The sequence below is a fragment of the Nematolebias whitei genome, chromosome 8 (genome assembly GCF_014905685.2).
Source record: "Nematolebias whitei isolate Nwh7 chromosome 8, NemWhi1, whole genome shotgun sequence".
NCBI lineage: Eukaryota > Metazoa > Chordata > Actinopteri > Cyprinodontiformes > Rivulidae > Nematolebias > Nematolebias whitei.
Genome location: NC_056505.1, coordinates 7,801,812 through 7,827,926, shown reverse-complemented (window position 1 = coordinate 7,827,926; position 26,115 = coordinate 7,801,812). Strand labels below are relative to the sequence as shown.

The 26,115-nt window shown below is 39.5% G+C and overlaps 1 protein-coding gene across 1 annotated transcript in view; it reads right to left on the bottom strand.

Annotated features, from left to right (window-relative positions):
- The window catches only part of nos1 (nitric oxide synthase 1 (neuronal)), a 43,883-nt gene extending 25,077 nt beyond the window's left edge, over nucleotides 1-18,806 (bottom strand). Inside the window, exons 1-6 of the mRNA XM_037680214.1 lie at nucleotides 18,078-18,806; nucleotides 14,625-14,685; nucleotides 9,269-9,400; nucleotides 2,708-2,847; nucleotides 600-762; nucleotides 380-471 (exon numbers count right to left, since the gene is read on the bottom strand). Coding sequence (XP_037536142.1) covers nucleotides 380-471; nucleotides 600-762; nucleotides 2,708-2,847; nucleotides 9,269-9,400; nucleotides 14,625-14,685; nucleotides 18,078-18,778 — 1,289 coding nt within the window. The 5' untranslated portion in view covers nucleotides 18,779-18,806. The remainder of the gene's footprint in view (nucleotides 1-379; nucleotides 472-599; nucleotides 763-2,707; nucleotides 2,848-9,268; nucleotides 9,401-14,624; nucleotides 14,686-18,077) is intronic.
- Nucleotides 18,807-26,115: the final 7,309 nt, after the last annotated feature.

The following is a 26,115-nucleotide window of genomic DNA, read 5'->3' as shown; positions in this document are numbered from 1 at the left end:
ATCTCCCATGAAGTAAATGCGACATGTCACATGTGATTAGGACTTGGCAGAAAGAGTGTGAGTGCAGCGCAGGTCTGACAAATGACTGCTTGTTAGCGAGGTCTGCCGCCTTGCCAGCCGGGCAATGAGTGGTGCTGAGACACCGACGGATAAATAGACAGGCAGCAGATAGTGTCAGATAACAGCGCTAAGAGACAGAGAGCACACTGACAGATGGGACAGCGGGTCAAGTCGGGGTGGTCAGAGATGGATAAGGGGTGATGAGCTACATTGAGTGACAGATGGACAGAAGGACAGGAAGAACACGAGCAGTGTTGAAGCAAAACAGGAAAAATAACACAAGCATCAGATAACACTCTGAAAATTCAAGTGTTTTTACCTAAGATTGCCTTTGTTGGTGGCATACTTGATGTGGTTGCAGATGTAGTTGTACATTCCATGTGCGGTTGTGCAGTCTCTGGCATCGAAAACCTGAGAAAAAAAAATTAAAGACGCGCTTTTATCATATTTAAAAGCAGTTAAACTAAATTATTAGCACAATGAAGACTGTTTGGCTCTTTAGACGAAAACGGGGAGTTTAATTAAATATTTGGTTCAACCTGTAGTTTGGACCACTGGATCCTTCCCACACATCTGGCAGCGTTCCTCCAGGCGTGCTTGGCTCCATAAATCAGTTCAGTATCCCTTAGTTGATAAGATCCTGAAGCTTCAATCTCCTTAGTTACCTCCTCGAGCCTGTCCACGTGAGCCTTGGATCCATTCCTGTGAGGCAGGACAAGTCCAGGGATACAACATAACAGCTGACAACTCTGAGCAGAACTCCACATATCAACATCTGGATGGATATGTGGAATTGCCACACTAAAAAAAAAAAAAAAAGTCCTGTTGCAAAGCAGAAAGTAAACTTGTTGACACATTGAGGCCAGGTGCTCCTACATACAGTATGTGTGTGTTCTGTTCACAAACTCAAATCAGTGGTAGAAACTTTACAAGAACTATTAAAACAACTAAACTAAAAATCTACAGTAAACTGTATATTTGTTTACTGACTGTTAAATACTGCCATGCTGTCCAAGCAATTATGTCAGTTGAAATAAAACTGTTTATATTTAAAAGAGAAATATGATCTCATGACCCCAACTTAATGATAGTGATTACAATTCAAAGTACGCAAAATAACTTTTTGGCTTTTCAAAAATACAAGAAATAGCTTTTTGTGACATACATGGAAAGATACGGAGGAAAACTATGGTGTTCTAAAAGAATAGGAATTGACAGTATTTATGGTTGGTTGCAGATATACACTTGTCTGTTTAATGGTTTCCCTAGACGGATAGCTTTTAATAATTACCGTACTTGCCGCTGTACACGTTGCACCCCCGTATAAGTTGCATCAGTCCTAATATGTCTAATAAAGTGGAAAAAACATAAATACGTTGCTTCGCCATATAAGTTGCATCTATTATGCATCACCGCTGGCGCGTCACGTTGGTTACACGTCAGCTCTGACAAATCAGAAAAGTGGGCCGGTGTGCCAAAAATCGACTGGCTGCCAAATGGCGGCCGCGGGAGCATGCACGAGAGGACCCTAACAAGAATTTAACAAGATTAACACATAAAAACAATTATTTGTTTGCTCAAAATCATAGCAAATGTGTGTCTCAGTTTAACTTTTCTTTAATAAATGCACATTGACGGTCAAATCAGCTGCATCTCGCCTGGGCGGTGCATCAAAATGCAGCTGATTTGATGTTTGCTTCAGGAGTTCTGGAGCGAGACGAAGGTGGTTTGGTAAGGCAAGCCAAGCGTCTCATTAATAGCCACTTTTACCTATTAATGAGGCACTTAGCTTGCCATATTGGTCGAGATGTCAACCTCTAGTGACTGAAAATGGTAGTGTTCAATATTTTCCATGTCGGAGTGAAGGAAATCGTCAGATCTCAGCCAATAATTGGGTTTTAAATATGGGGGAAAAACTTTGCTGTATACGTCGCAGGCAGGCTAATTTATGCAAAAGAATGCGACTTATACAGCGAAAAATATGGCGTTTCATAATGTATTGTATGTGAGTCTTTTATATTATAATTTGTGATTAAATTGAATGATTGGATTTGAATCTGGATCAGAATTGGTTTCATGCTTTTTTTTTGTATTGTGTCCTGAGATTACTTTTGTCATGAATCTACACTATTTCAATAAACTGACTTTTATTAAATTTAAAACTATAAAGCTTAAAATAAACTTTTACAACAAGCTTGAACTCCATCAGCAACATCAGTAAAGTACTGTGCAGAACAAAAAAAAAAAAAGTTCATAACTGTACGATCTGTGCAAATCAAACTATTTCTGTAGCAGGTAAAAGCAAATAAACAGCCTGCAGGCTTTGTCTGTTTTGTGCTTCCATTTTTCATTTTTATACTGATAAAAAATACTTAATATTTCTTTCTTCATCATTTTATGACTAACTATGAGTAAACTAAAGAGGTTTCTTTGAAAAAGGAATGAAACATGCTGTAAAAATTGTTACCATATTCATATTTTAGAAGAGATTTCAAGGTTAAGAAAAGTGGTGAGTCAATTTCACGAGGCTGAAAAATCATTGAGGTTTAGAAATGAGAAAATGTGTTAACACTGAAACCAAAGAGCTCCTTTCATAAAACAAATCCATAAATTGAACCCTTCACCAGGCATCACAGGCTGGGCTTACCTTTTGATGGAGGTGTAGTACTGGTCTATGAAGTCTGTGGCCAGTGACAGAAGCTCCTCTTTGCCTCGAACCTCGTCTGGTTTGCGAACAGTGGGGACCATCACGGAGCCAATGCACACATTTTCACTGCAAATTGGCAACTGAAAACAAAAACAAAACACACAAAAAATAAATAAATAAACAAACAAGCCACAAAGGCAAATATGTTCTGAAAATTGCCCATTTTTACAAACGCAAACTTAAAATGTGGCGTGTCAGTAACTGAATGATCCCTAACGCACACTCTGAGTGCTAACAGATTGCTGACATACTTGTTTAAAACTTTGTCAACATAATTTCTCATGAAACTACTAATGTACACACTCACAGAGACGGAGCCAGAGGGGTGACCACGGTGGCACTTGTTACCTGACTGGCCACCCCAGATGCCACCTCATTTGATTGACAAATCACTGCATGTGGCATTAAAGGATGAGAGATTAGAGGAAAAGACACAGAGATGCAGTATACAGTGATTTTTACCTTATTTGATTCATATTTTCTCTTAAGACACACTTTCCTAATTCATACATTAATTTTTTCACTAGTAATTCATCAGCTGACACCCTTGTTCCATTAAACTCTATAGTGTTAACTCAATAAATCCACAACTAATCATTTTCTTCACCAATAAGCACATTTTTGTCACATCAGTAGATGTTCTGACTCCAACCACAGTCTCTCTGGAACACTAGTGCCAATTTTACCAAAAATCATTTGCTTTTCAAACAAATTACTTGTTATATCTGCTACTATTAAAAGAAAAACAAGCTCTGACACTTTATTTTAAATTTCATTATAGAAAATCAAAATGATATTCAATTAAAGATTTTTATATATTTCAACAGGTGCAGTCTAATCATATTATTCTTCTCTTTTCCACTTGAATAAAACAAAACATGTTATTTAGTACAGAACACCTGATGTATCTAAGGGTTTTGAGCGTGTGCACTAAATGTTTAACACGAATGTCTTGTTTATGAAAGAGTAAGTCTGAGTCAGATTTGTTTCCTTCTATTACATAACGACTTGATGACAGAAAGAAAAGATGTAAACATTAATAAAAACATAAAAAGCTAAGCTTGACTTTGTGTGTTCGGTTTAAAACTGCTGGAGGTGGAGTCCAGTTAGATTTGCTTAGAACGAAGACGACAAACAAATAAACCCCGCCCCAAATGGGTTTATCTAAAACTGCAACACAGACAATTGAAGACAAATTTGGAAACGATTCCAGCGATTCTAAAATTGTCTCTTTACACTGAACCACCCACTTCCATTGTTCAAACATTTCCATCCATGTCCCGTCCCTGCTCTAGAAAAGAACTAAACTAAAGCAGCTCGGCAGAGCAACATGATGCGGGTGAGTCAAAAGTTTAAAATGAAGTTAAAACCTAAGGGGTGATAATAAATACAAGAAAGAACAATGAAACAGAAAGAGGTGAAGGAGTAAAGAGGGGAAAATGAATGAGCGGCATGTTAAAAATCAAACAAAGGAATAACTCGTGCTCCGGCACGTCTGCTTGTCATACTGCTCTGGGCATTCATGCCAGCCAGCTGTCCTTTTGGGGGAAAGATGGATCATTCATGATATAATAAGAACTCTGAAGATGCTAGTACAGGCCATTCATCGAGATGCACACGACAGCCTGTTCGATAAGTCAAAGCAATTAGACTCTGGTTTACAGCTTACAAATGGCTGCAGGGTTTCAGTGGGTGAATACTTAAAAGCAGCGGGGTTGACCTTGGCCTTGGTATGGCTTACTAACCAGAGGAAGAGACTCTGGCTGAATGATAAAAGGTGCGGTCAACAAACAGAACACGAATCAGTTGATGAATCTACAGGATGCAGCACCAAAGAAAAGAAGCTTTTTGGTACCGTACTTGCCACCGTACACGTCGCACTGCCGTATAAGTTGCATCAGTCCAAATATGTCTAATAAAGTAAAAAAAAACATAAATATGTCGCTTCACAGTATAAGTCACATCTATCATGCATCACCGCTGACCACCCAGGAATGTGGGCCGGTGTTGTGTCAAAAATCAATTGGCTGCCAAATGGTGGCCACGGGAGCATGCACGGGAGGACTTTAAAAATAATTTAACAAGATTAACACTTAAAAACAATTATTTGTTTGCTTGAAATGATAGTAAAGGTGTGTCTCAGTTTAACTTTTCCTTAATAAATGCACTTTGATGGTCAAATCAGCTGCATTTCAAACGCCGATTTGCGGTTGCGGGAGTGTGCAGAGGGACGACTCGCTGTGCATTTCTTCGAAATGTAACAAGATAACCACCTAAAAACAATTATTTGTTTGCTCGACATTATATCAGAGATGTGTCTCAGTTGAATTTTTCCTTAAAAAATGCACTTTAATGGTCAAATCAGCTGCATTTCGCCTGGGCGGCGCAGCAAAATGCAGCTGATTTGACGTTTGCTCCAGGAGTTCAGGAGCGAGACGAAGGTGGCTTGGTATGGCAAGCCAAGTGTCTCATTAATAGCCACTTTTACCTAATAATGAGACACTTGGCTTGTCATATTAGTCGAAGGCCCTCTAGTGGCTGAAAATGGTAGTGTTCAATATTTTCCATGTCATAATGAATGAAATCGTCAGATCTCAGCCAAAAATTGAACTATAAATATGGCGAAAATAAACAAAAACAAAACAAATACGTTGCTTCACTTTATTAGTTGCAGGCATGCTAATTTATACAAAAAAAAAATGTGACTTATACAATGAAAATTACAGTATTTTGTCTTCCAAGTTCTTGGAAATTGTCTTAGCTGGCCTCCTGCCCTGCTGTAACAGTGGGTTCAAACACCACCATTAAAATTTATTTGTGACTTTTTGCAGGCTCCTTTGGCATTTGTGGCTTACTGCATGGTCTTACGTAAGAGGTGCAGTGGTAAGTCAGTACTTGAGAACGAGAAAAGTGAATTTTAGCACCTGAAAAATGTTGCAACTGCATTTGATAGAAATTCTTCCAATGTGAAGAGTTTACAAGAGTTGAAGAAAAGGGGTTGCGCTGTCATGATCCGGGTCTTTTGTGTGATTGTTTAGTATTCCTGTGATTCTGGTATTTTGTTTAACTTGTGTTTCCTGCTTCTCCAGTGTTTTCCACTCATGTAGTTCAGCTCCTGCCCCTCCCACTCTCACCTGATCCTCGTTGTATCTCCCCAGGTGTTGTCATTTCTTCCTCATTAGTTTTTCTTTAAAGCTTGTGTCTTTTTTCCTCATTTATGGCTGTGCATTGCACTGATAAGCCATTCATGGATTTTTCTTCTAGTTTTCCTGAGTCTTCCAGTCTTTTGGTTACTGAGTTTTCTTGCAGTCATGTCAGCCTTTTGTTTCTGCTTTTGTTAAGTATTCAGTTTCTTTATATTACCTTTGAGCTCTCAGAGTTTTGATTTTTGCACATAGATTCTGATTTTCCACTAAACGTGATCAGCACAGTGGGTTAGATATGTTGCCTCTCATCAAGAAAGTTGCAGAATCGCCTCCTGGCCTGGAGCTTTTCTAGGTGGAGTTTACATGTTCTCCCCCTGCACAGGTGGGTTTTCTCCAGGTAATCCAGTTTCCACAGACTAAAAACATGCACATTGGATTAATTGATAATATTAAATTGTCCCTAGTTGTTAGTGAAGGTATGAATAGTTCTTGTTTGTCTCTTTGTGGCTCTCTGATGGACTTGCAACATGTTTAGGGTGTCCCCAGCCTCTTAAGCCCCCAGTATACTCCTGCGTACGTCTATACGCGGAGGTACGAGCGTATCCCTCATGGCATGTCCATGCAAAGTTCAGTTTTTACGAACGCGTACGTGGTGTCGCACAATAAACTGCCCAGCGACGGACTGTTTTGTATGTGACAGCAATGTATTAAATTCCCCTTCTTCATCCCTGATCTGGCATTTTCTTTTTTTTTTTTTTTCAAGAGGTAAGCGATCTGTTCCTCCTCCGTTGATGCCATGACTGAAATGGTGAGAAATGAAAGAATTTGTCACGAGTGAATTAAACTCTGGTCCAGCATGGCTGCTGGAGGGTCTGGAGATTTCCTGGTGGGCTGGTCTGATGTGTGGGCTGCAGGACCAGCGCTCCCTGTTTTTTTTTTTTTTTTAAAGATCTTTATTAAATTCATATAAACACAGAACACCGCTGCGGCTGAGGCTGACAGCACTCTTTTTTTTTTTCCCCCACTTGTCAATCAATCCAGTAGGCGTGTCAGCAAATGACCAGTCGGCGAACTCGGTTTGTCCCGAAGGTAAACGCCCCTCGTCTGTGAAGCTGCTCTGAAGCTGCTCAGGGTGTACGCTCGAATATGAAGTCTGAACCCTCTACGTACAGTACACACATACGTACGCGTGAATGGATGTACGCGGGAGTATACAGGGGGCTTTACACAGTGACCGCTGGAGCCAGGCACTGCAGCTCCACCATAACCCGGAAATAAAATAAGATTAATGGATGGATAGGTGAAAAAAGAACATCTCAACTGATTTATTTGGTTTTATGATCACAATTTAGAATGAAATGTTCAGTTATGTACAGGTATGGACGGCCCTTTGTGCTTGACATACTGTAGTTGTGATGTTTGCTCTACTGTGAAGCACAGATTTGAAAACCAGGTGTTGAAATACATTTATATTTATTTTAACAGCTCAGTTTTTCATCAGGTGAACACTTGAGCTACCCTATTTGTTGATTCAGTGACAAATTAAACATGTTTAATGGTAGTGGTGGTGACTGTGGGTCTTGCGATGGCAAATTTAGGAGGAATTGCCACTAAAAGTGATTATCTCAGTAGTTTTAGTTTTGAGCTGCTGTTCAAAAGAACTGAAATAATCACTGAATCAATTTATTCAAGCTTGTTTAGTAGTTTTTAAAGCAACGTCAAATTTATAAATGTATTATCCTATAATTAACAGCTGTCACTGCATTTTAATGTTGTTGTGCTCTGAACATTTTGCTGTATCGTTTCAGAGTCAGCTGTTCATTCTGAGATGTTTCCACAAAGATTTCATTAAACTCTTGAATCTGACGAGTACTGTTGCCTATCTACTGGTAAGTCTGATTAGTTTTCTTTGTTTCCTGATGTAGACACATCTACAGCAATTAATCATTGTTTATGGATACAAGAATTACATTTTAAATGTATGTATTGTTTTTCTGACAAAAGTATGCCTTGTATAGTACATCAAATTACAAAAAGACAATCCAAACATATCAGACAATGCAATAAAGGTTCAGGAATTAGTGTTTCATTTGTAATTGTTGTTGAAATAATTGGAGTAATTTAAAAATAAAAACCAATTAATAATAAAAACTTGCTCAATATTGGGAAAAAAAAAACCTGTTGCTTAGATACCTTTTTTGTTAATTTTCTAATAGTCACAACAACAATAGAAGCCCATTGTTTTCCAATTCAGCACAATTAGTCTATTAAAATTACTCTTATTCAGCTTTAGTTTCAGTTTTATGAGGCTATATTTGCAGCTTTCCTGAAAAAAATGTCTGTATATTTTATATAGTGAAATGCAGTTCTAAAACTAAATAGTTTTATTGTTGTATCAATACTTTTATAATCCAGCTCATTTAATTTATTTTTTCCTAATTTTCATTGATCCATACTGCTTAATTTTAAATACTACTTTCATCCAGAAGTATTTATATTGTTCTGGCGGTCATTGTGCACGAGGACGGGTAACAAGTCCATCACAGGGACTCGCAGAGACCAACACGCATCCACACTCTCACACCTAGTGACACTATTTTGAGGTACCAATTATCCTAACGACCATGTTTTTGGTTTGTGGGAGGAGAAAAAACTTGCGTGAGCAGGGAGAACCAACAAACTGCACACAGAAATGCCGGCGGTGAACCTGAAACCTGTCGCTGCAACCATGCCACCTCTATATACCGTATTTTCTGGTGTATAGGTCGCAGTTTTTTGCATAAATTTGTCAGTCCTGTGACTTGTACGCCAAAGCGACTTGCATATGTTATTTTTTTGCATATTCATTACGCAATTTTTGACTGACACTTTAAATTTCGAAGAACTGCAATAGCGAGTCCTCCCATGCTTGCTCGCTTCACCCAGCTGGTGCAGGCGGAGGAACGCTGGAGAGCTAGCAGCTCCTGCCACGATGGATGGATGATGGATGGATGGATGGATGGATGGATGGCGCTGCACTGCCCAGGAGAAATGAAGCCGTTTTGACCAATAAATAAACGCGACGAGTCAGCAGTGACACATAATAAATGCGATTTATACACCGGAGCGTCTTGTGTTTTTTTCCTTTTCATGATGCTTTTTTTTAAACTGATGCAACTTATAATCTGGAAAATACGGTAATCCCCTCAGTTTTATTTAATTACGTTTTTAAGAAAGTGATAGTATGACATGATCATGTCAAATTATATAAATGATGCCATCAGAATTGTCCTTAGACTTTCCACAATGGTTGCTATAGTGACCAAAGTGAACATTACAGCAAATGTTAAAAAATGAATTGGTTTCTTTGCATTACCTTGCCAGAGCCATGGTGGAGAACATCATTGTAGATGGTGCCAGTCTCCCAGTTCCTAACCTTCATGAAGCGGGGGCATTTAGAGGGGCTGCCATTCTGCACAGACTTTATGGGTGAGGTCATGTCCTGGGCCTGGAAAGAGCACACACACGTATGAGTCATTTGATCATGACTACTGTAACTAGATTAAGAAGGTCTGACCCTGGTGACATATGTTGCAAGCTGCTCATAGCATTTCTGACAAGAAGTCCAACTGGGAAAAGCGGAATTGTGACGCAACCCTCCCACTACCAGGAAGTGGATTTGAGTGAAGCAACTGGAGATCGACAGAAAAGTTTAGGATGAAAACAAACGTCATCTGGAAGCTTTTTAGTTTGCTTTCATCTTGGTGCACGGCTTCTCACGGGAAAGCAAAGTCCTTCTGCTTAACTTTTTCCTCACACAAACTTAGGAAACCGGAAACATAACAGGAGCCATCGCTCCGTTTCTGTTTCATTTTTCACTCCAAGATAAAAGCAATCAGCTCTGAACAGTAGGTTTGAAGGTAAGCCAACGTTTGTTCCTGGGGTTCTCAGTAAGTAGCTATTGACTGATCAATGACTGCAATTTAACCCCATAGCTCACCGTAAATGTTTCTTGGGAAAAGCAGCGAGTGATTGTCAGAGATCAGAGTAATCAATGGCACACTTTGGAAGCTTTTTCATAATCTCCCTCAGCATTGTTAATTACACTGTGGAACAGCTTGTGAACAACAGGAACACAATCATCGTGCGCGCTGCAGAGAATACCAACGGTGTTCTCTGGCTGGAATCGAGGGTTTTTCGACTGAATGTGATTTTACACACAAAAATAAAGATTTTATTTCTCGTGTATTTATGTTCAAATGGCAGAAAAGCCCACCGTGTTGCTCAGGATTGTTATGAAAGCTGTGAGCAAGATCATTGTACCATAAAGACATTTGATGCAAACAAAAAGAGTCGGATGTGAAGAAATATGAAGTTTGGCGTGCGTAAAAACATATGGCTTTCTGTTTGACTGGAGAACAACTTTGGCATTTACATTAAAAAAAAAAAGATACTTTCGTTAATGCTGGAAAATTATTTTTACACGACTTCTGAAGGGCAGTGTACTTTTAAAAATATGTATGTTGGCACTCCTGCATGTTTTAAATGGCACAAAAACTTTTTTTTTTCCCCCTTTCTTTTTCAAAACATTGTTTTTTATTTTATTTTATTAAATGATACAATAGAACACATTTAGAATCTGGGAAATATTTTTTTAATAATAAAAAAAAAAAGAACCAGCTTATTTTTTGTTCAAGGCCAAAATAATGAAAATAAAATTCCAAAACAACATTTTTGTTTTGTTTGTTCTTAGCATTTTGTAATGAAAACTGACTAACAGTTTTTGCTCATTGAAACAAGATAAGACAAACATCCTCTACAATGATCTAGTAATACAATTTGCTTGAGGGTAAAATCAAGAACGACCCACCAAGTCTTATGACTTGGCTCAAATGACATCGACTCGACTGCATTGTTCACCTTTTCAAGTTTTAAGGCCTAAAATAAAAACAACAAAACAAAATGAAATCAGGTAAGATTTTAACTTTTGTGTTTTTAAAACATCATTTTAGGGCCATGCAGCTAATGAAATATAACCTTGGCCTGACTTTTGTTGACTGAATTGTTGCAAAGTTTCCTCACCCTCATCAATAAGCTTTCAGGCAAAGTGACTCTTGGATCTTTGTCATCAAACATTTTTAATGAATAGATGTTGCACCCCACGGTGTCACAGTTCGTAGAGCTGTTGCCTCTCAGCGAGAAGGTCGCCGGATCGATTCCCGGTCGGGGGAGCCATTCTGGGTGGAGTTTGCATGTTCTCTCCGTGCATGCGTGGGTTTTCTCCAGGTACTCCAGTTTCCTCCCACAGACCAAAAACATGCATGTTAGGCTGATTGGTAACTCTAAATTGTCCCTAGGTGTGAGTGAGAGAGTGAATGGTTGTTTGTCTAATTTGTCTCTGTGTGTCCATGTGATGGACTGGAGACCTGTCCAGGGTGTCCCCGCCTCACACACAGTGACTACTGGATATGGGCACCAGTGAGCAGCTGTGGTCAATTTAGGGCCAAGCAGAAACGTCCCAGCCAGGAGTTGAACTCACGACCTTTGTGGTGCAACACAACAGTGACTGTTCCACCATGCGACTCCAAGCATTCAAAGAGTGGTATTGGTTTTGATCTATTTACAAAACTGAACAGAACAAATCAATTCAACCAACAAAAGCGTCACAAACACAAGATCATTAAATAATCACATTTCAATTTTGATTTTTGATTTTTTTTTGGTCAGGTAAAAGAAAATGTCCTGCACTAACTTAAAAATCTATAATAAATCAATTAAGCATATTGCATTAGTTTGTATAAGCCTTCGTACAGACTAGTGCAATAAAAACCGTGACCTCACTTTTTTTTTTTTTTTTTACGGAAACGGCTTGACGGTGTGTCTGACGTCTGTTTAAACTGTTAATTCATGCACATGCAAACCAAAAGACATCAGTGTCAGGAAAAAATGTACCAATGTTAAAAAAAGAAGGATTTATTCTGCAAGAACTGAATATAACAGAAGCTAATCTGACGAAGATAATTGCATAATGAAATGTAATTACCAAAGTCTTCCCAGCAAACGGGTTGTACAGTAAAATTCCTCCTGCACCCATCAATTAAAACTTCTGATGGGAAACTGAGATGATTGAGAGCAGGATGGGGGTAGATGAACAAAATCCAGATAATGAAAGGTAAATGAAACTGACAGGTGGAGGGAACAGAGACGCCATTTGTAAAATATTGATATAGATCTGTAGTCAAGTACCGTATTTTCTGGACTATAAGGCGCACTTAAAATCCTTTAATTTTCTCAAAAATCGACAGTGAGCCTTATGTATTAATTCTGGTTGGATCAGGTCTCTCTTGTAAATGAGTCCTCGAGGCTCAATGGGATTTACCTGTATAAATAAAGGTTGATTGATTACTGACCTCAAACTGATTTTATGTGGTTATTGTGAATGAGTTGAATAAAGTTTGACTTATCTGACTGTTTTGTTTCGCTTAATGCGTCTTATAGTCCAAAAAATACAGTAGATTTTAAATGGTTTGACAACGAACACTATTCAGTGTTGATGTTGGCATGAAGCAAAATATGACCTGAGGCCTATTTTCTGCTTCTGTGTCATCATCAGACTGTTAGTGAAGACAGCAGCAGGTGAAATTTTCCTGAACAGTCCGTCACAGTTCCTTTGCAGTGTGTCTGCTCAGGTTGCAGCAACATGGACAAGCCTTTCCACAGAGTAAAAGAAAATAATGCCCAGATCATCCAAGTGCCTGAAATTCATGTTCCTGATGAAATTCAGATGACATTATCTGGAAACGTTTTGCAATTTGCCTGACGTACCACCTGACTCTACGTGATCAAAGCTGGAATTAGTGTCAGTCAACAAACCTGCAGAGGAAATCTTTGCAGCGTGTGTTTTTATACAGTTCTGACACTTTTAACACACCTTTTAACAAGCGGGAAGCCTCTTCTGGTCTAGGGCTAGGCCCACAGCAACAGAACAAATCTGCTTGAACTGACCCAAAACATGCGTCACCTCAATCTCTCCCTCCCTCTTTTTTAACTCATGTAACAAATATTCTATGCAGCTCGTTCTTCTGTGCAGGTCTGAGAGGCTGGATCCAGATGAGTGGGGCCACATTAGATGGAGAGAATGGGATAAGCAGCTGCATGCATTCATTAGGCCTTCTAGGATTATTTCACCCCATCCGGATTCATTTATCAAGCCTTCAAGCAATGTCAGAAGTGGATGGATGATGCAGAGCATGTGCAGATTTTGACACGGTGCAGACACTCAGACCTGTGACCAAAATCAAGCAACATCTACCTCCTTGAGACCGGAAGGATTTAAAGCTGAGGTGATAAGATGCTAAGCAAAGAGTCAACGTGCAAAGCTGCAACATGCATTAATTCATTCAAACTTTATTTATACAGGTTAGTCTCAATGATTCACTTTCAAGAGAGACCTGTTTAAAAAAAAAAAAAAAAAAAAAAAAAAAAAAAAGCCGATGAGGTACACACAACAATAAACAGTCATAAAAAGCATGTAAAATGAAAAGTAAATCAAAGTAGTGATATAAATAAAACGAGCTACATTATGAAACGGGGTAAAATATTAATAACAGGAAGAGGTCTGCATAATTTTTGCATTGAACATAACAGTTTAAAATCCCTTAGAGAGGTCAAAGTCGACAGCTTCAGATCTTTTTTCAAGGTGTTCCAGCAGAGTAGAAGGCCCTTTTGCCGAATTCAGTCTGCACTGAGGGGGCACTGCAGGTAATGATGTCCTGAGAGCGCACGCTGTAGCTGCACTCACACAGTGACATGTAGGAGGAGATGTATGAAGGCAGCAGACCAAGAAGTGATTTAAAGATGAAAATGTACCAGTGAGAGAGTCTGCGTGAAGTTAATGATGTCCAGTTAACCAGTGAATAGAGTGCAGTGATGGGTATGTTACAACAAGTTATGAATCTTAACGCACCACGATAGATAGCAACCAACATCTGCAAGGGGCTTGCTGGAGCATTCATGTAAATAATGTCACCGTAGTCAATGGAGGGAAGGAAAGTAACGGTTATCAAGTTTTAAACACGAGGCTTAAAAGAGAGATGTGCATCGACCAAGATCCCCAACTATTTGTAAGAATCAACAAAATCAATAGGAACACCATTCATAGATAAGATAGAAGGAAGAACTGCTGGTACCAACTTCCTGTTTGAAAACAACATCCCTTTGGTTTTATCAGCATTTAGCACTAGTTTGAGATGGAACAAATCTGACTGGATGATGTCGAATTCAGACTGTAAGAGCTGGAAATCCTTAGCACCTGGTTTAGCTCGACAATAAACAACTGTATCGTCGGTATAGAAATATAAGGCTGCACCAGGAATGAACTGGCCTACATTACTTACACAGATTGTAAAGAGAGTGGTTCCTAAGACCGAGCCTTGTGGTACACCATTGTTGACAGTTAAATAACTGGAAAAAGTACCATTGTATATTATCTGAGAGATAATTAGAAAACCAACCCATAGCGTGATCTGAGAAACCAATGACTGAGAGCTTATGGCATAAGATGTCATGGTCTACAGTATCAAAAGCTTTAGTGGGTGGATAGAATGTTCAGCTAAGCAGAAAATACACCTACAGTGTACATCATTAAACAAGGTTGATGAGCTACACGGGAAAAGATTCATACATATTTTATGCTCTAATTTTTTTTTTTGTTTAGTTTTTGTGATTTTTACCTCATCTGTGTCAGCGTTGTGGTCGGCCACCATTTTGTTGTCCCGCACTTTCTCATTATCCCTGGAAGTCACAAACAAGTTCACGTCAGGTTTTCATAAAATTTCCTGTTTCTTTTACAATTTAAAACTTCAGAAAAACTCACAGAGCAAACAAACCTTTGTCCTTCAGTTTTTGTAAAGAGCTGTGTGTGCTACATTATGCTGCTGGATAAGGAAACCCTGCAAGATGTTTAAAGGATCTGCACACCCACGAATAATTTTCTGTTCAAGATTTAACGGGTGCATGTTGGTGCTGCAGCAAGAATGACTGTATCTCTTTGGACACTTTAGCCAAAACTGTTCAAAGTCATGTCTTTAATCACATTTAAAACAGGCGTTATGGTGAATCCAGCTAACAAAGTAAGACGAAAGTTATTTAATATAGAACAGTGCACAATATTAGTCACAAATAATATATTAAGATATTGAATAAAAAGGGGGAGGAGAGATCCATGAGCTGTTTCTGTGGCAAACAAACACAAACTCATGTCACAGTTGAAGATTGTATCCCTGCAATGGAAAACACCCACACACATTTCACCTCCTACTTTCTTTCACACACCCCTCCCCACCTCCATCTCTGTGAGCACGTGTCTATGCAAATTGTAAATCCTTCCAGGCATCATTTCTCCCTTTCACACTCCCTGTCATATTGGATCTCTTTTTTTTTGCCACAATTTGCAAGAGCATATTCATGCCGACTGTTAGGAATCACGAGCGTCCACCTTGGCTGCTTCTTAAAGCTTCTTGTGTAGGAAAATGGATCATAAGCACATCATTTCATTGTGTTGTTTTGAAATTACTTGCTTTGCAGAGTCAAAAGAAATGGAGAAACTGAACCGTGTGGAGCAAACGGAGAAAGATTTGTTGTTTAATATAGAAAAATCCACTTCAGGCGTCACCTGTTGGGTGTGTCCCTGTGGAGGCCATCTTGTTTTGCTGTTTGAAAAGTAGGCGGATCCACAAATAGAATTTGGTCATATATGCATGCTTTGAAACAAAAAAACAACTAAACTTTTTATGTTGACTGTTTGGTTTGCAGTCTTATTTAAAAGTGTTGGTTAAAATGACAAAGTTTTTTTGTTTGTTTGTTTGTTTGTTTGTTTGTTTTGTTATTACAAAATTATGTGCTTGGCCTGTTTTCAAACAGAGGGCGGGGCTTCCAATGGACTAAAAAAAGAAGTCTGTGCTGTGAACTTGAACGTAGACTTTATGATTTACTGCTTATAAGTAAACCTTAATGCGAAGTTATTTAAATAATAAAAAAATCAGCTTAATTGCACTTCTTTTGTGGTAGAATAAAAAATGTGGGAGGGGTCAAATTTAGTTCAACATATATACGGTAATTAAAAAAGCAGACGAGTACAAAAAATGTACAAATACTTTATTTGTGAGCCTTATATATAGTTTGAGTTGTGGAACTAAAGAAAAACTGTCACGCACCTTTGGTTGCGTTTGATGACAACTAGGGATTTGGAGTTTCAAGTTCAAGTTCATCACATGTGCTACATGAGGTGGAACAAAACCGTGTACTCAGGGTCCCATTTACACCCAAAATAGCAAAGATATAAAGTGTAAAAATAAACCATAAATAACGATCTAAGATATAGATTCAGACATCAGACTAGGAAAAATGAAAGAAAACAGAAGCACAGACATCACAATTTTAAGTAAAAACTTGATTAATCTCGCGCATTTCAAATCCACTCGTGTGTAGTGAGTCCAGTTGCATAAGACGTGTGCAGGTCTTAACAGTAGTAGAGTCTACATTTACATTAAAAAACTGTAAGTTCCATTTTTTAAATATTTCTGAGGTCTTTGATGTTTTGAACAACTTTGGCTGCCTCCGATGAGTCGACGGGGGAGAGGGCGGACTCCAGAAATCATTTGAGCACCATCAAACTGGTTGACCCACTATGCGAGTGTGCTTCTTATAGGACTGAGTTTGTTGCAGCTCATCGGACTGATGAAGTCCTTTGGATGAAAGATGAATTGTTTCAACACAAAGAAACCATCCAGATGACCTGACTTAACTTTGTTGGATTATTTTATCTGGATTATTATGAATTTTGATGTAAGTTCTAATGTTTTGTTTGCAAAAACAACAACACTGACATAACTTTACAGGAAGTCCAGAGTACGACTAACTGGTGTCATTTATAAGCAATTGCAATTCTAGGTGTGTTTGTGGTCCAGTCCTTTTATCACTCATAATTCTTTTCCACACCCATACTAACATCTCCCATCATACATCATTGATTGTTTTAATATTTCAATGCAAATCAGCAGTGTGTATGACATCACACACAACATAATAATGGCTACTGAAAGGCTGAGGTATTTGAAAATCAATGCAACAACACAAATAGAATAAGAAAAAATGTGTTGTGCAAACATTAAACTTTTATTTTGAAAACCTATTTGTTGTTCTGTAGGCCTCCAAAAAAACATTTTACACTGTAAATCACGGTAACAACGTTTGTATCAATACGACAGCAATGCAAACTTGCTCAACTCCCCTAAATAAGATCCTTCACATGCAATGAACCTCAGAAGACATCAGAGCTTGGACTGATGATTTTTTTCTAATTCCACAACACACCACAGGCAAACATACCACAACCTGCACTAAAGTGTTACCACTTGAGCAAGCCTTCCTTGTTTTGTGCATCCCTGGAAAGCAATGAATCACTCAAAAGCATATTTATGAAAGAGACAAGGATGTGCCTGGGTGAGCCGAGAATGAGATATTGATCCAAGCAGAGTGTAGCCTCAATCTGATTTCAATTGGTCGTGGGAGGACAACGGTAGATAACGGAGACGCCAATAACAACAGAACCCTGTGTCGACCATTTATAGACCAAAGCAACAATGAAGTATTGCTTCTCACCGAGAATCTTCCAGATGAATACTTAGACAAATAATCTACAGTAAGCACGACATGTATCAGTCTTTAAAAAATGGATCTTGATGAAATTATTAACGAATATGACAGCGATCATAAGTGTGTGAAAACTGCTCATTTGTTGTAAGACATTTAACCCAGTCCTCGCTGCTGTTCTAATCATTTAAGAACCGCAGCTGCCTAATGTTGCAAATAATATCCTTTTAAGTGAGGTTTTCTTGAGGCCAGCATGCAGACGGCAATTATTCACTACTGTACACTGAGTCATGGTAATGACAGTGTGTGTGTAAGAGCTAATGCAACACAGATGTCACGATGTGTCTGGTTGTTCAGAGAGCACAGGGTGGAGAACTGAGCAGGAATTCTTTCAGTAACTGAATTAGGTGCAAGTTTTTCTATAAACCAGTAACTTTACTTTTGAGGGTCTTGATTTAAATTCTATCTGCAGCGTTCACTGCAGTGGGGGTCGAGGACAAAGACAGGTAAAGGACTGCTGAGGCATAGATTACCTTCCTACTTGAATCTCCTCATCTCTCCTTGCACCGTTGTGCTGGCCTTCTCCATTGATCTCCTTCTTGCTGTTCTTGATCAGACGCAGCACTGGTTCGATCTCCTTGAGCAGGTCGTTGTTCTCTTCCAGCCCGTTGAACAGGAGGGCACTGCGGTCCCCGTCCTGACCCTGCACGCCTCCTCTCTGCAGGAGGGTCTGGGTGATGGAGGGAGAGGAGAGGTTCTCAATGGCCCTGAGCTGGGCCTCCTTGTTGACCTGCTGCTGCCCTGGGCTTTGTGCGCTCAGAGGGGACCACTGATCATAGGATTTCGAGAGAGGGAAGGTGGGCCGTGTGACCCTCACCGTGCGCTGACGCCCGTCTCGGGTGATGGTGGTTTCCAGGTGGGTGGTGTATCCCTCGGGCCCACGCAGGATGAGCACGGCGTGACTCTCCGGCGACACGTTCTTCAGCGTCTCCAGAGCCCGTTCATAAGACAGGTCCACCAGGGGCTTGTTGTTGACAGCCAGCACGATGTCGCCCACCTGCACCAGGCCGCACTCTTCTGCTGCTCCGCCACGAATCAGGTCTGACACAATGACAGGGGGCTTGGACACCCTCTGCTTCACCAGGAAGCCCAGACCACCAACCTTCCTCTTGAAAAGACGCACTGAGATGATGTTGGGCTGCAGCTGGCACACCGTGGGCTCTGACTCCTGCATCGTGCCTGTGTGTCAGCGCAGGTGCTAGCGTCGGTGTGTGTGTGCGTGTGCGTGTGTTTGCCCCCAGGGATTTTTCTGAAAAGGGAAAACACAAGGGCTATTAGAGAAGGAATCGGTGTGTGTTGATTTAACATCAGTCAAACGGGGTAGAAAAGACAATAAAGCAAGTGAGTTTTCAAGAGGTCGTTTTACACATCATTACATCCTGTTGAGCTGAAGATACAGAAATAAAAACATGGTACATGTGTTTCAAATCTACAACCTGTTTTTATCTCGGTAGTTAGCAAGATCTGCTCTATAATATACAAATCAGACTAATGGCTACACTGTTGCTGCTAGCATGTGTTTTCTACAACACTGCAAAGTAAATATCCATATTTGTGTCTATTTGTATTTGAATTTTTCCTCAGTTTTGGCCTCTGTCATTTTAAGGTGTTTGTCTGCCAACAAAATATGTCATGAATTAATTAAAAAAGCGTCACAATGGTCCACAGGTGGGCTTCAAAGTTCTGCTTCAAAAAGCTGCTACGCTTTACCAGGTGCTTCTAATTTAAATATCAGGAAGTCTAAATGGCAATGTAGGCCCTCCTCTTTTGATTGACACCTGTTTGGACCAATTGGGTTGATTTATGGTCTCTCCAGAGCCAGTAATATCGACTGAGAGTCGTGTGTCCTGACGGGAGACCTCCGTATACAGTTCTGACCCGTCAGCTTTGACACCTGTTCTCACGCTACTGACGTACAGCCAATCAAATTCCTGCCACGTGGATCTACAACGTTTGCAGGGAAAATCTAAAATGGAAATGGGGAAACAAACTGTAAAATTATTTTTCAGCCTGCATCAACATGCATGTTCTCTCTTTTTTAAAGGCAATAAATACCTTGTTTTGCAAGTTATTTTCAACTACAAGATGGCAATAGCTTTTACAAGGTGGCTGAGTGGTGTTGGAGAAGGAAGAGGGATTTTTACGACGAGGAAACGGATAAAGACGAGCAGCGAATCATCTCTGGGAGCATCTCGGACAGGGTAGACTATGATTTGGGTCATATATGAGAACATACTTCAAATATAAGTGAAATTTTTTTATAAACTGCTGCTGTTTGTTCATTTAGATGCAAAGACTTTGGGGAAAAGGAAATCATGCGCTTTTTGATGTGTTTTCAGCTGCGTATGTTGCTTGCGTATTGCTGTGCGCCTCCTTACTGTTTATTCATAAATTACTGTATCTAAATCATGCTGACAGTAAATCTGGTTATAGGATATGATTCCTGTAGTGCTTACCTTTTATTAGAGCCCTCACTGATGACTGTATGTAGAAGCATTCTGGAGTTACAGCTTTATGATGTCTAAATGTGGGGACATGCTGGACTCCATGTGGACACTAAGACAAACGCATGGACATACTCTCATAAAATGATGTCCAGAATAATTCTTTTGGTTGTTATGACCAGATTTGAACTGGTAATAGCTAATATATGTTGCTATAGCCTCATTTAATTGCCAGTCCATACCTCCTTCCCGTTATAAATCAATCATTAAATTGTTTTTTTAGGTGAGAAAAAGTCCTTTTGATTGTTGTGTGCTTCAACTTCATTAACTAGTTACAGTTACAATATTTACCGCTGCTGAAGTAAAAAACTCAGAGTGTTACCTTTACAGAAAGAATAAGCTTTTAGATTTCCTCCAAAGGGTTCGAGAACTGCATTTCATTCCATTTGAGTAGGAGATTTTTCAAGTGGTTTGTGCATTTTGGAGTGGACTTCAAACTACTTTTATTTTTTGTCTGTCACCGACATGTACAGAGCTTTATTTTATATATAAAACAACGTTTTTATGAGTTTCTACAATACTTTTAGATTAAAAACTCAGGCAGCCTAATCGCATGGGGTAAAATCACTGCGAGGGAGCATTCAGAACAGTAATTCAGATGTATTTGTGCTGTAATTTAGAGGTTCAACTGCTGGTTTTAGAATATTTACTTAATACTCTCTATCCGCAACAGAAAGGCTGTTTTGTTTTATGATTCATTTTATTTCCACTCAGTTCAAGTTTGAACAAATCATCTGGTTGAAAGAGACTCCAGCCTCCGAGGTCAAAGACTTGTTGATTTGATGTTCAAAAATATCCCAAACAGAGTTCAGAGAAGCCGGTTTCCGCTCCGCTCCGAGGAAAAAGCAAACGTTTTCTGCAAGTGTCTGAATGTTTTCATGCGAGCGCGTTGTCTTTGCACGATCACACAAAATGCATGAGACTCGAGCAGATCCTCCCCCGCTGCTTCTGCTGCTCGAGTCTTTTATTTTCTCCACTTTCATTGTCTGTGCAAGTGAACCCAACAGCAACAGCCTGTGTCAGACGCTTTGCTGTCTTTAATGTAAAAGCCACATTAAAATAAGTCAGTCTCTGCTAAAAGTCGTTGCTTTTTTCGCCTTGAGGGACGGTGGCGTCGCCGGGAATGTGCAGAGTGTCAGAGAACAGGAGCTCTCGGAGCACAGTGGATGTGGGGGGGGCAGCAGGGCGTGGGGTTTCAGCACCATGGACAGCGTTCAGCCCAGCCTTCACAGCTGAATGCTGCGTCCTGTGCTCCTCATTTCACCGCTTTCCAAACTGTTCAGAGGGAGAAGTTTGACTCAGCACAAGGAGTCAGGAAAATAGATTCTGCAGCTTCGAAGAAAACTTCCTCAGAGAAACAAAAGAGGCCCTGCAACCAGTTTAGCCAGTTTTTTTTAAAACAATCTATCAGTAAAATCCCACATCAGAGTGTCCTGACCTCAGATCAGAAACTGGTGGTGCTTATTCATAAATACCACAAACTGTGCTGCAGGAGTAACTTCTTCAGGCGGTTCTTTACTTCTCAGCTGCTCCCCACCGAGTTCAGGAATGACCGAGATGGGATGTGCAAATCAAAGGAACATGTGCTCTGAATATGGAGATTAAGAATTTATTCCTTCCTTTTTTTTTTTTTTTTTCTGGGAATGATGAAGTGATTGGCTTTGGATTTGTTTGATATTAATATAACCTAAAATTAGCATATAGTTTTTGTAGAACCTTTCAAACCGGACAGATGATTAATAAAACCGAAAAACAGAATGGATGCATTTAATTAGATTTTTATTTTTATTTTATTCCAACATAAAGCCATTACAGTTTACTGGCGGTTTGTTGCATCTAAAGTCTTGAACATTTTATTGCAGCTGCTCAAAAAATTATGACTGCAAATTTTAGTTTTTAAAAAACAGTATTTATGAAGATTATCTCATATATATATATATATTACATTAAGATCATATGCATATTGAATGTTTCATTTTGTGCAGCACTTCTTCAGTTCGCAGCGAAAATGATTAAAATTGCAGCTTACAAGTCAGAAGTTTAGAGATTCTTTGTCAAACCCTGTTTTTTAGCGTCTGTGTTTAAGTTTTATTGTGTACTCATGGAGAGCAAGATGAATTAAGTGAAGGTCGGGGATGCATAAATAATCCACACACTGATGAGAAACGAACATTTCTCTCAGGTTTTCAGGCTGATTGTGTCACGCGCGTCAGTAAGGTGAGGTATTTCTGGTTTGGTTGACTAATCAAGCAACGCAAAGTTCTAGATCTCCAATCGATCACATTTAAAGCAACATTATTTATCGAGTCAAAGCAAAAGAAAAAAGAATATTCACGTGTGAACAAAGCAGTCACATTTTCCCTGCTGATATAAACCAACTTATAAAAAAAATATTTAACTTAAAAATCCAAGGCCAAGTACAAATCTTTGGTTGGCTTTCTTTCTGCACGGTCATGTTTCATAGAAACGCGCGCGGGCTGTGTTGATTTTCCTCAGCAACAAGTTCTGGTGACACTTTGCGAGCAGAAAGTAAAAACGCCCCCAATAAGACCTTCAAGTCACACGTTTCTCTGCTCCAAACATCTTTTGTCCTAAAGAAAGCGACTCTGTAGTTGACTTTGGTAACGGTCCATGGAGCTCGGCAGCAGCGCGCACCGGCGGAACGCGCGTCTCATAAAAACAGAAAATCCACCAACTCACCCCTGAAGCAGGTCGCAGTCACGCCGAGCCGCAGCAGGGGGCGGGGGGGGGATGGGGGGGAGGGAGTTGGACCCAAACTCCTGTGCTCCTGCCTCAGCAGCGGCTGCACATCTCCGACAACACCCCCAAAAATAAACAAACAAATAACAACCAAAAAAAAAAAAAAAAAAAGCTGCGTGTCCAAACCTCTGCGACGCGCTCTGCCTCTAGAGACGAGGCATGCTTGTGCGCCTTTCAGCGCGCAGGGGCGCGTTATAAATACAGAGCGGAGGGAGGCTCTGTGACGCGGGGGGGGTATTTAAATAAACTGCAGGTGGTTCAGTCGCCGTCATCACTCAGCATGCAACAGCCGACTCTCGCATTCCACACTTTACAGTCACAGGATCGTTTTCAGCATCTGATTTGCGCCTTGGGGGAGAAAAGGAACTTTGTATTTGGGTCTCCACTCCTTGTCATTTTGTGACTAATTCTTACAACGCTAACCTATATTTTGGAGTTTGGAGGGTTGCAGCAAAGTTTGGTTTTATAACAGGAAAAACACATTCTTTTTCTTAAAAAAAAACCAAAACAAACAAACAAACAAAAAAAAAAACAGCAAAAAAAAAACAAAAAAAAAACACATTTTGAGCAACACATAAACAACTCTGAACAAAAATCAAGACGCTTTGAGTGTCAAACACCAGGGAAGCATGGTCTCCTTTCAAAAAAACACCAAGAGCAGATGAAAGAATCTAACCTGAGATGAGTGTTGCTGTGGTAAAGGCAAAGCTTTTTACCTTTCTGGTGTTTTCCAAAGTGATCCCCTGTAATTAGTTGCATTGAGAGCTTCCAACAGGATGGGAGTCTCCTCAGTTCTGTTTGCAGAGCGAACACAAAGACTTGAAGAAGCAGATCAGCAGAAACAGCTGACACATGAGTGTGGTCTCAGTGTACAGGACCATGGTGAGACATAAGGAAAGGTTCAAGAGGTCAATCAAAGTACTACAATTTAAAAGTAATGGTAATAGCTGTGCAATTCTAAAAGGTGAGAAGACACATTTCAAGAGGTTTTGGCTTGTTTTTAATTAATTGTTTGTGCATTGTCAAGAAATGAAGGAACATTTTAAAAAGAATGAGACATTTGTAAAGATTGAGAAGCATCTTTATTCTGTAACAGACTTTTTAATTATTTGTTTTCTACATATTTACTTTGTTTTAATAGGATAATCTGAAGGATTCTCAGCACACAAAAAACAAAACATAATCTTGGAGCCATGAGGTATTATTGCATTAAGAATGGTTCATAATTTAATGGTGCATAAAGAGTTTCCAAAGTCAGAATGGGAGGAAGATCTTTCAGTTATCAGGCTACGCTCTTGTGGAACCAACCTCCAGTTTCTGTCCGTGAGGCTGACACATTGCCCAGTTTCAAGACTGGACTTAAGACTTTCTTTTTTGATAAATCCCATAATTAGGGTTGACTTGTTATGCTGTTTTAAGATTAGACTAATTGATCTCATGTCCTTGAAAGATTTGCTAAAATTAATGGTTTTCATTTGATACTATTTCTATCTTAACATGTGATTCTTGACCTGCCATTGTGTATCTGTTCCTCTCAAACTCAGCCAGTTGAAGCAGATGGCCACTTGTCCTGAGCCTGGTTCTGCTAAAGGTTTCTTCCTCATGAGGGAGTTTTTCCTTTCCACTGTCACCTTCATGCTTGCTCAATATGAGTCTGCGATGGAGTTAAACTCAAAGCAGTCTGCTCCTCAGATAAATATTGTTAAATTATTTGTATATATGAATGTTTCTGTTCAGTGCCCTGAGACGACTTCTGTTGTGACTTGACGTTATATAAATAAACTGAATTGAATTAAAAAACATATAATTGTGCAGACGCGTCTTTAAGCTCAGGCGTATGTCTGCAGGGAGCTTTCATTGTTGCAAACTAAGCACAAATAGAAAAATGTAAGTATTGGGTTGTTTACGAACTAACGGTATGTGGAAAAAAAAGTTGGTACACATTTTTAGCATTTTTTTTTTTTTACAAATTCTGCACTAAGGATGCTTGAAGATGATTAGAGCGCACCCTTACAGGTCCTGGTCCTCCAGGCTTAAGAGCTCAGGGGCCGTCTGACTTTTAATCAGCCCTTACTTCCAAGTTGTTTTATTGCTTGTAGCACGCACTCGTCTATAAAAACATCAATAACTCTCAGCCATAAAAACATGTTTTGGATCAAAATGTGCTATCTTCCAACCAGATCATGTCTCTCACACAGAAGGGCTTTCTAATCTCTCGGAGACCATCTTAAGCCTGATTCTGCACTTATGGGAACAATCGGATCTGTCGCTCACTAAAACATTAGGTTGGTGGCAGTTTTAAATAAAACCACTTAAGTTACTAAAAATCAGAAAAAAAAGAAACGGACTCAACTTCAAAACTAAAACTGCGTTGGTATTTCTCCTCCGAGTGTTTTTCCAAACATCAAAAAAATGGAAAGTTGATGACAATAAAGAAACATAAAAGTCATTTCTATGTGATTGTTTGGTGAAACTACAGTATATAGTAAGCTATATATTTTTAATTAAATTGGGTTTCTTTTTTAGAAATAGATCTTGCTTAACTCTGAATGCCAGAAAATGTCTTGTAACCGCTAACTTCCTACCGGCCATTGACTGGTGACATTATCTACATGAACTCTCCTACAAGCTCCCTACAGATGTTGGATGCTCTCTACCACGGTGCGCTAAGATTCATAACTGGTTGTAACTACCGTACCATCACTGCACCTTGTACTCATTGGTCAGATGGTCATTATCTACATGTAGACTCTCGCACAGGTTCGTCTTCATCTATAAATCCCTCCTTGGTCTGCTGCCTTCTCATATCTCCTCCCACGTGTCACGCTGTCAGTGCAGTTACAACATGCACTCTCAGGCCATCATCACCTGCAGCGTTCCCTCAGTGCAGTCTGAACTTGGCAAAAAGGCCTTTCCTACTCAGCTCCTGCAACCTGGAATACCTTGCAACAGGAACTGAAACTGTCCACCTTGATTTCATTAAGGGGTTTCAAACATTTGATAATGTCAATAGAAAAATCAAAGCAAATATGTTCTTGTTTTTATTATTTCACCCTTTTTTACGGCACCCTGACTTATTGTTTTGTACACTTCTCTTATTTTAACTGCATTTTTACTGTAGTTTATTGTTATTGATGTCTGTACTTTATATGTTCTGTCTGGAACAGGTCCCTCTTGTGAATGAGTCCCCGTGGCTCAATGAAGATAGCCTGCATAAATAAAGGTTGAATGAAAAAAAGTATAATAA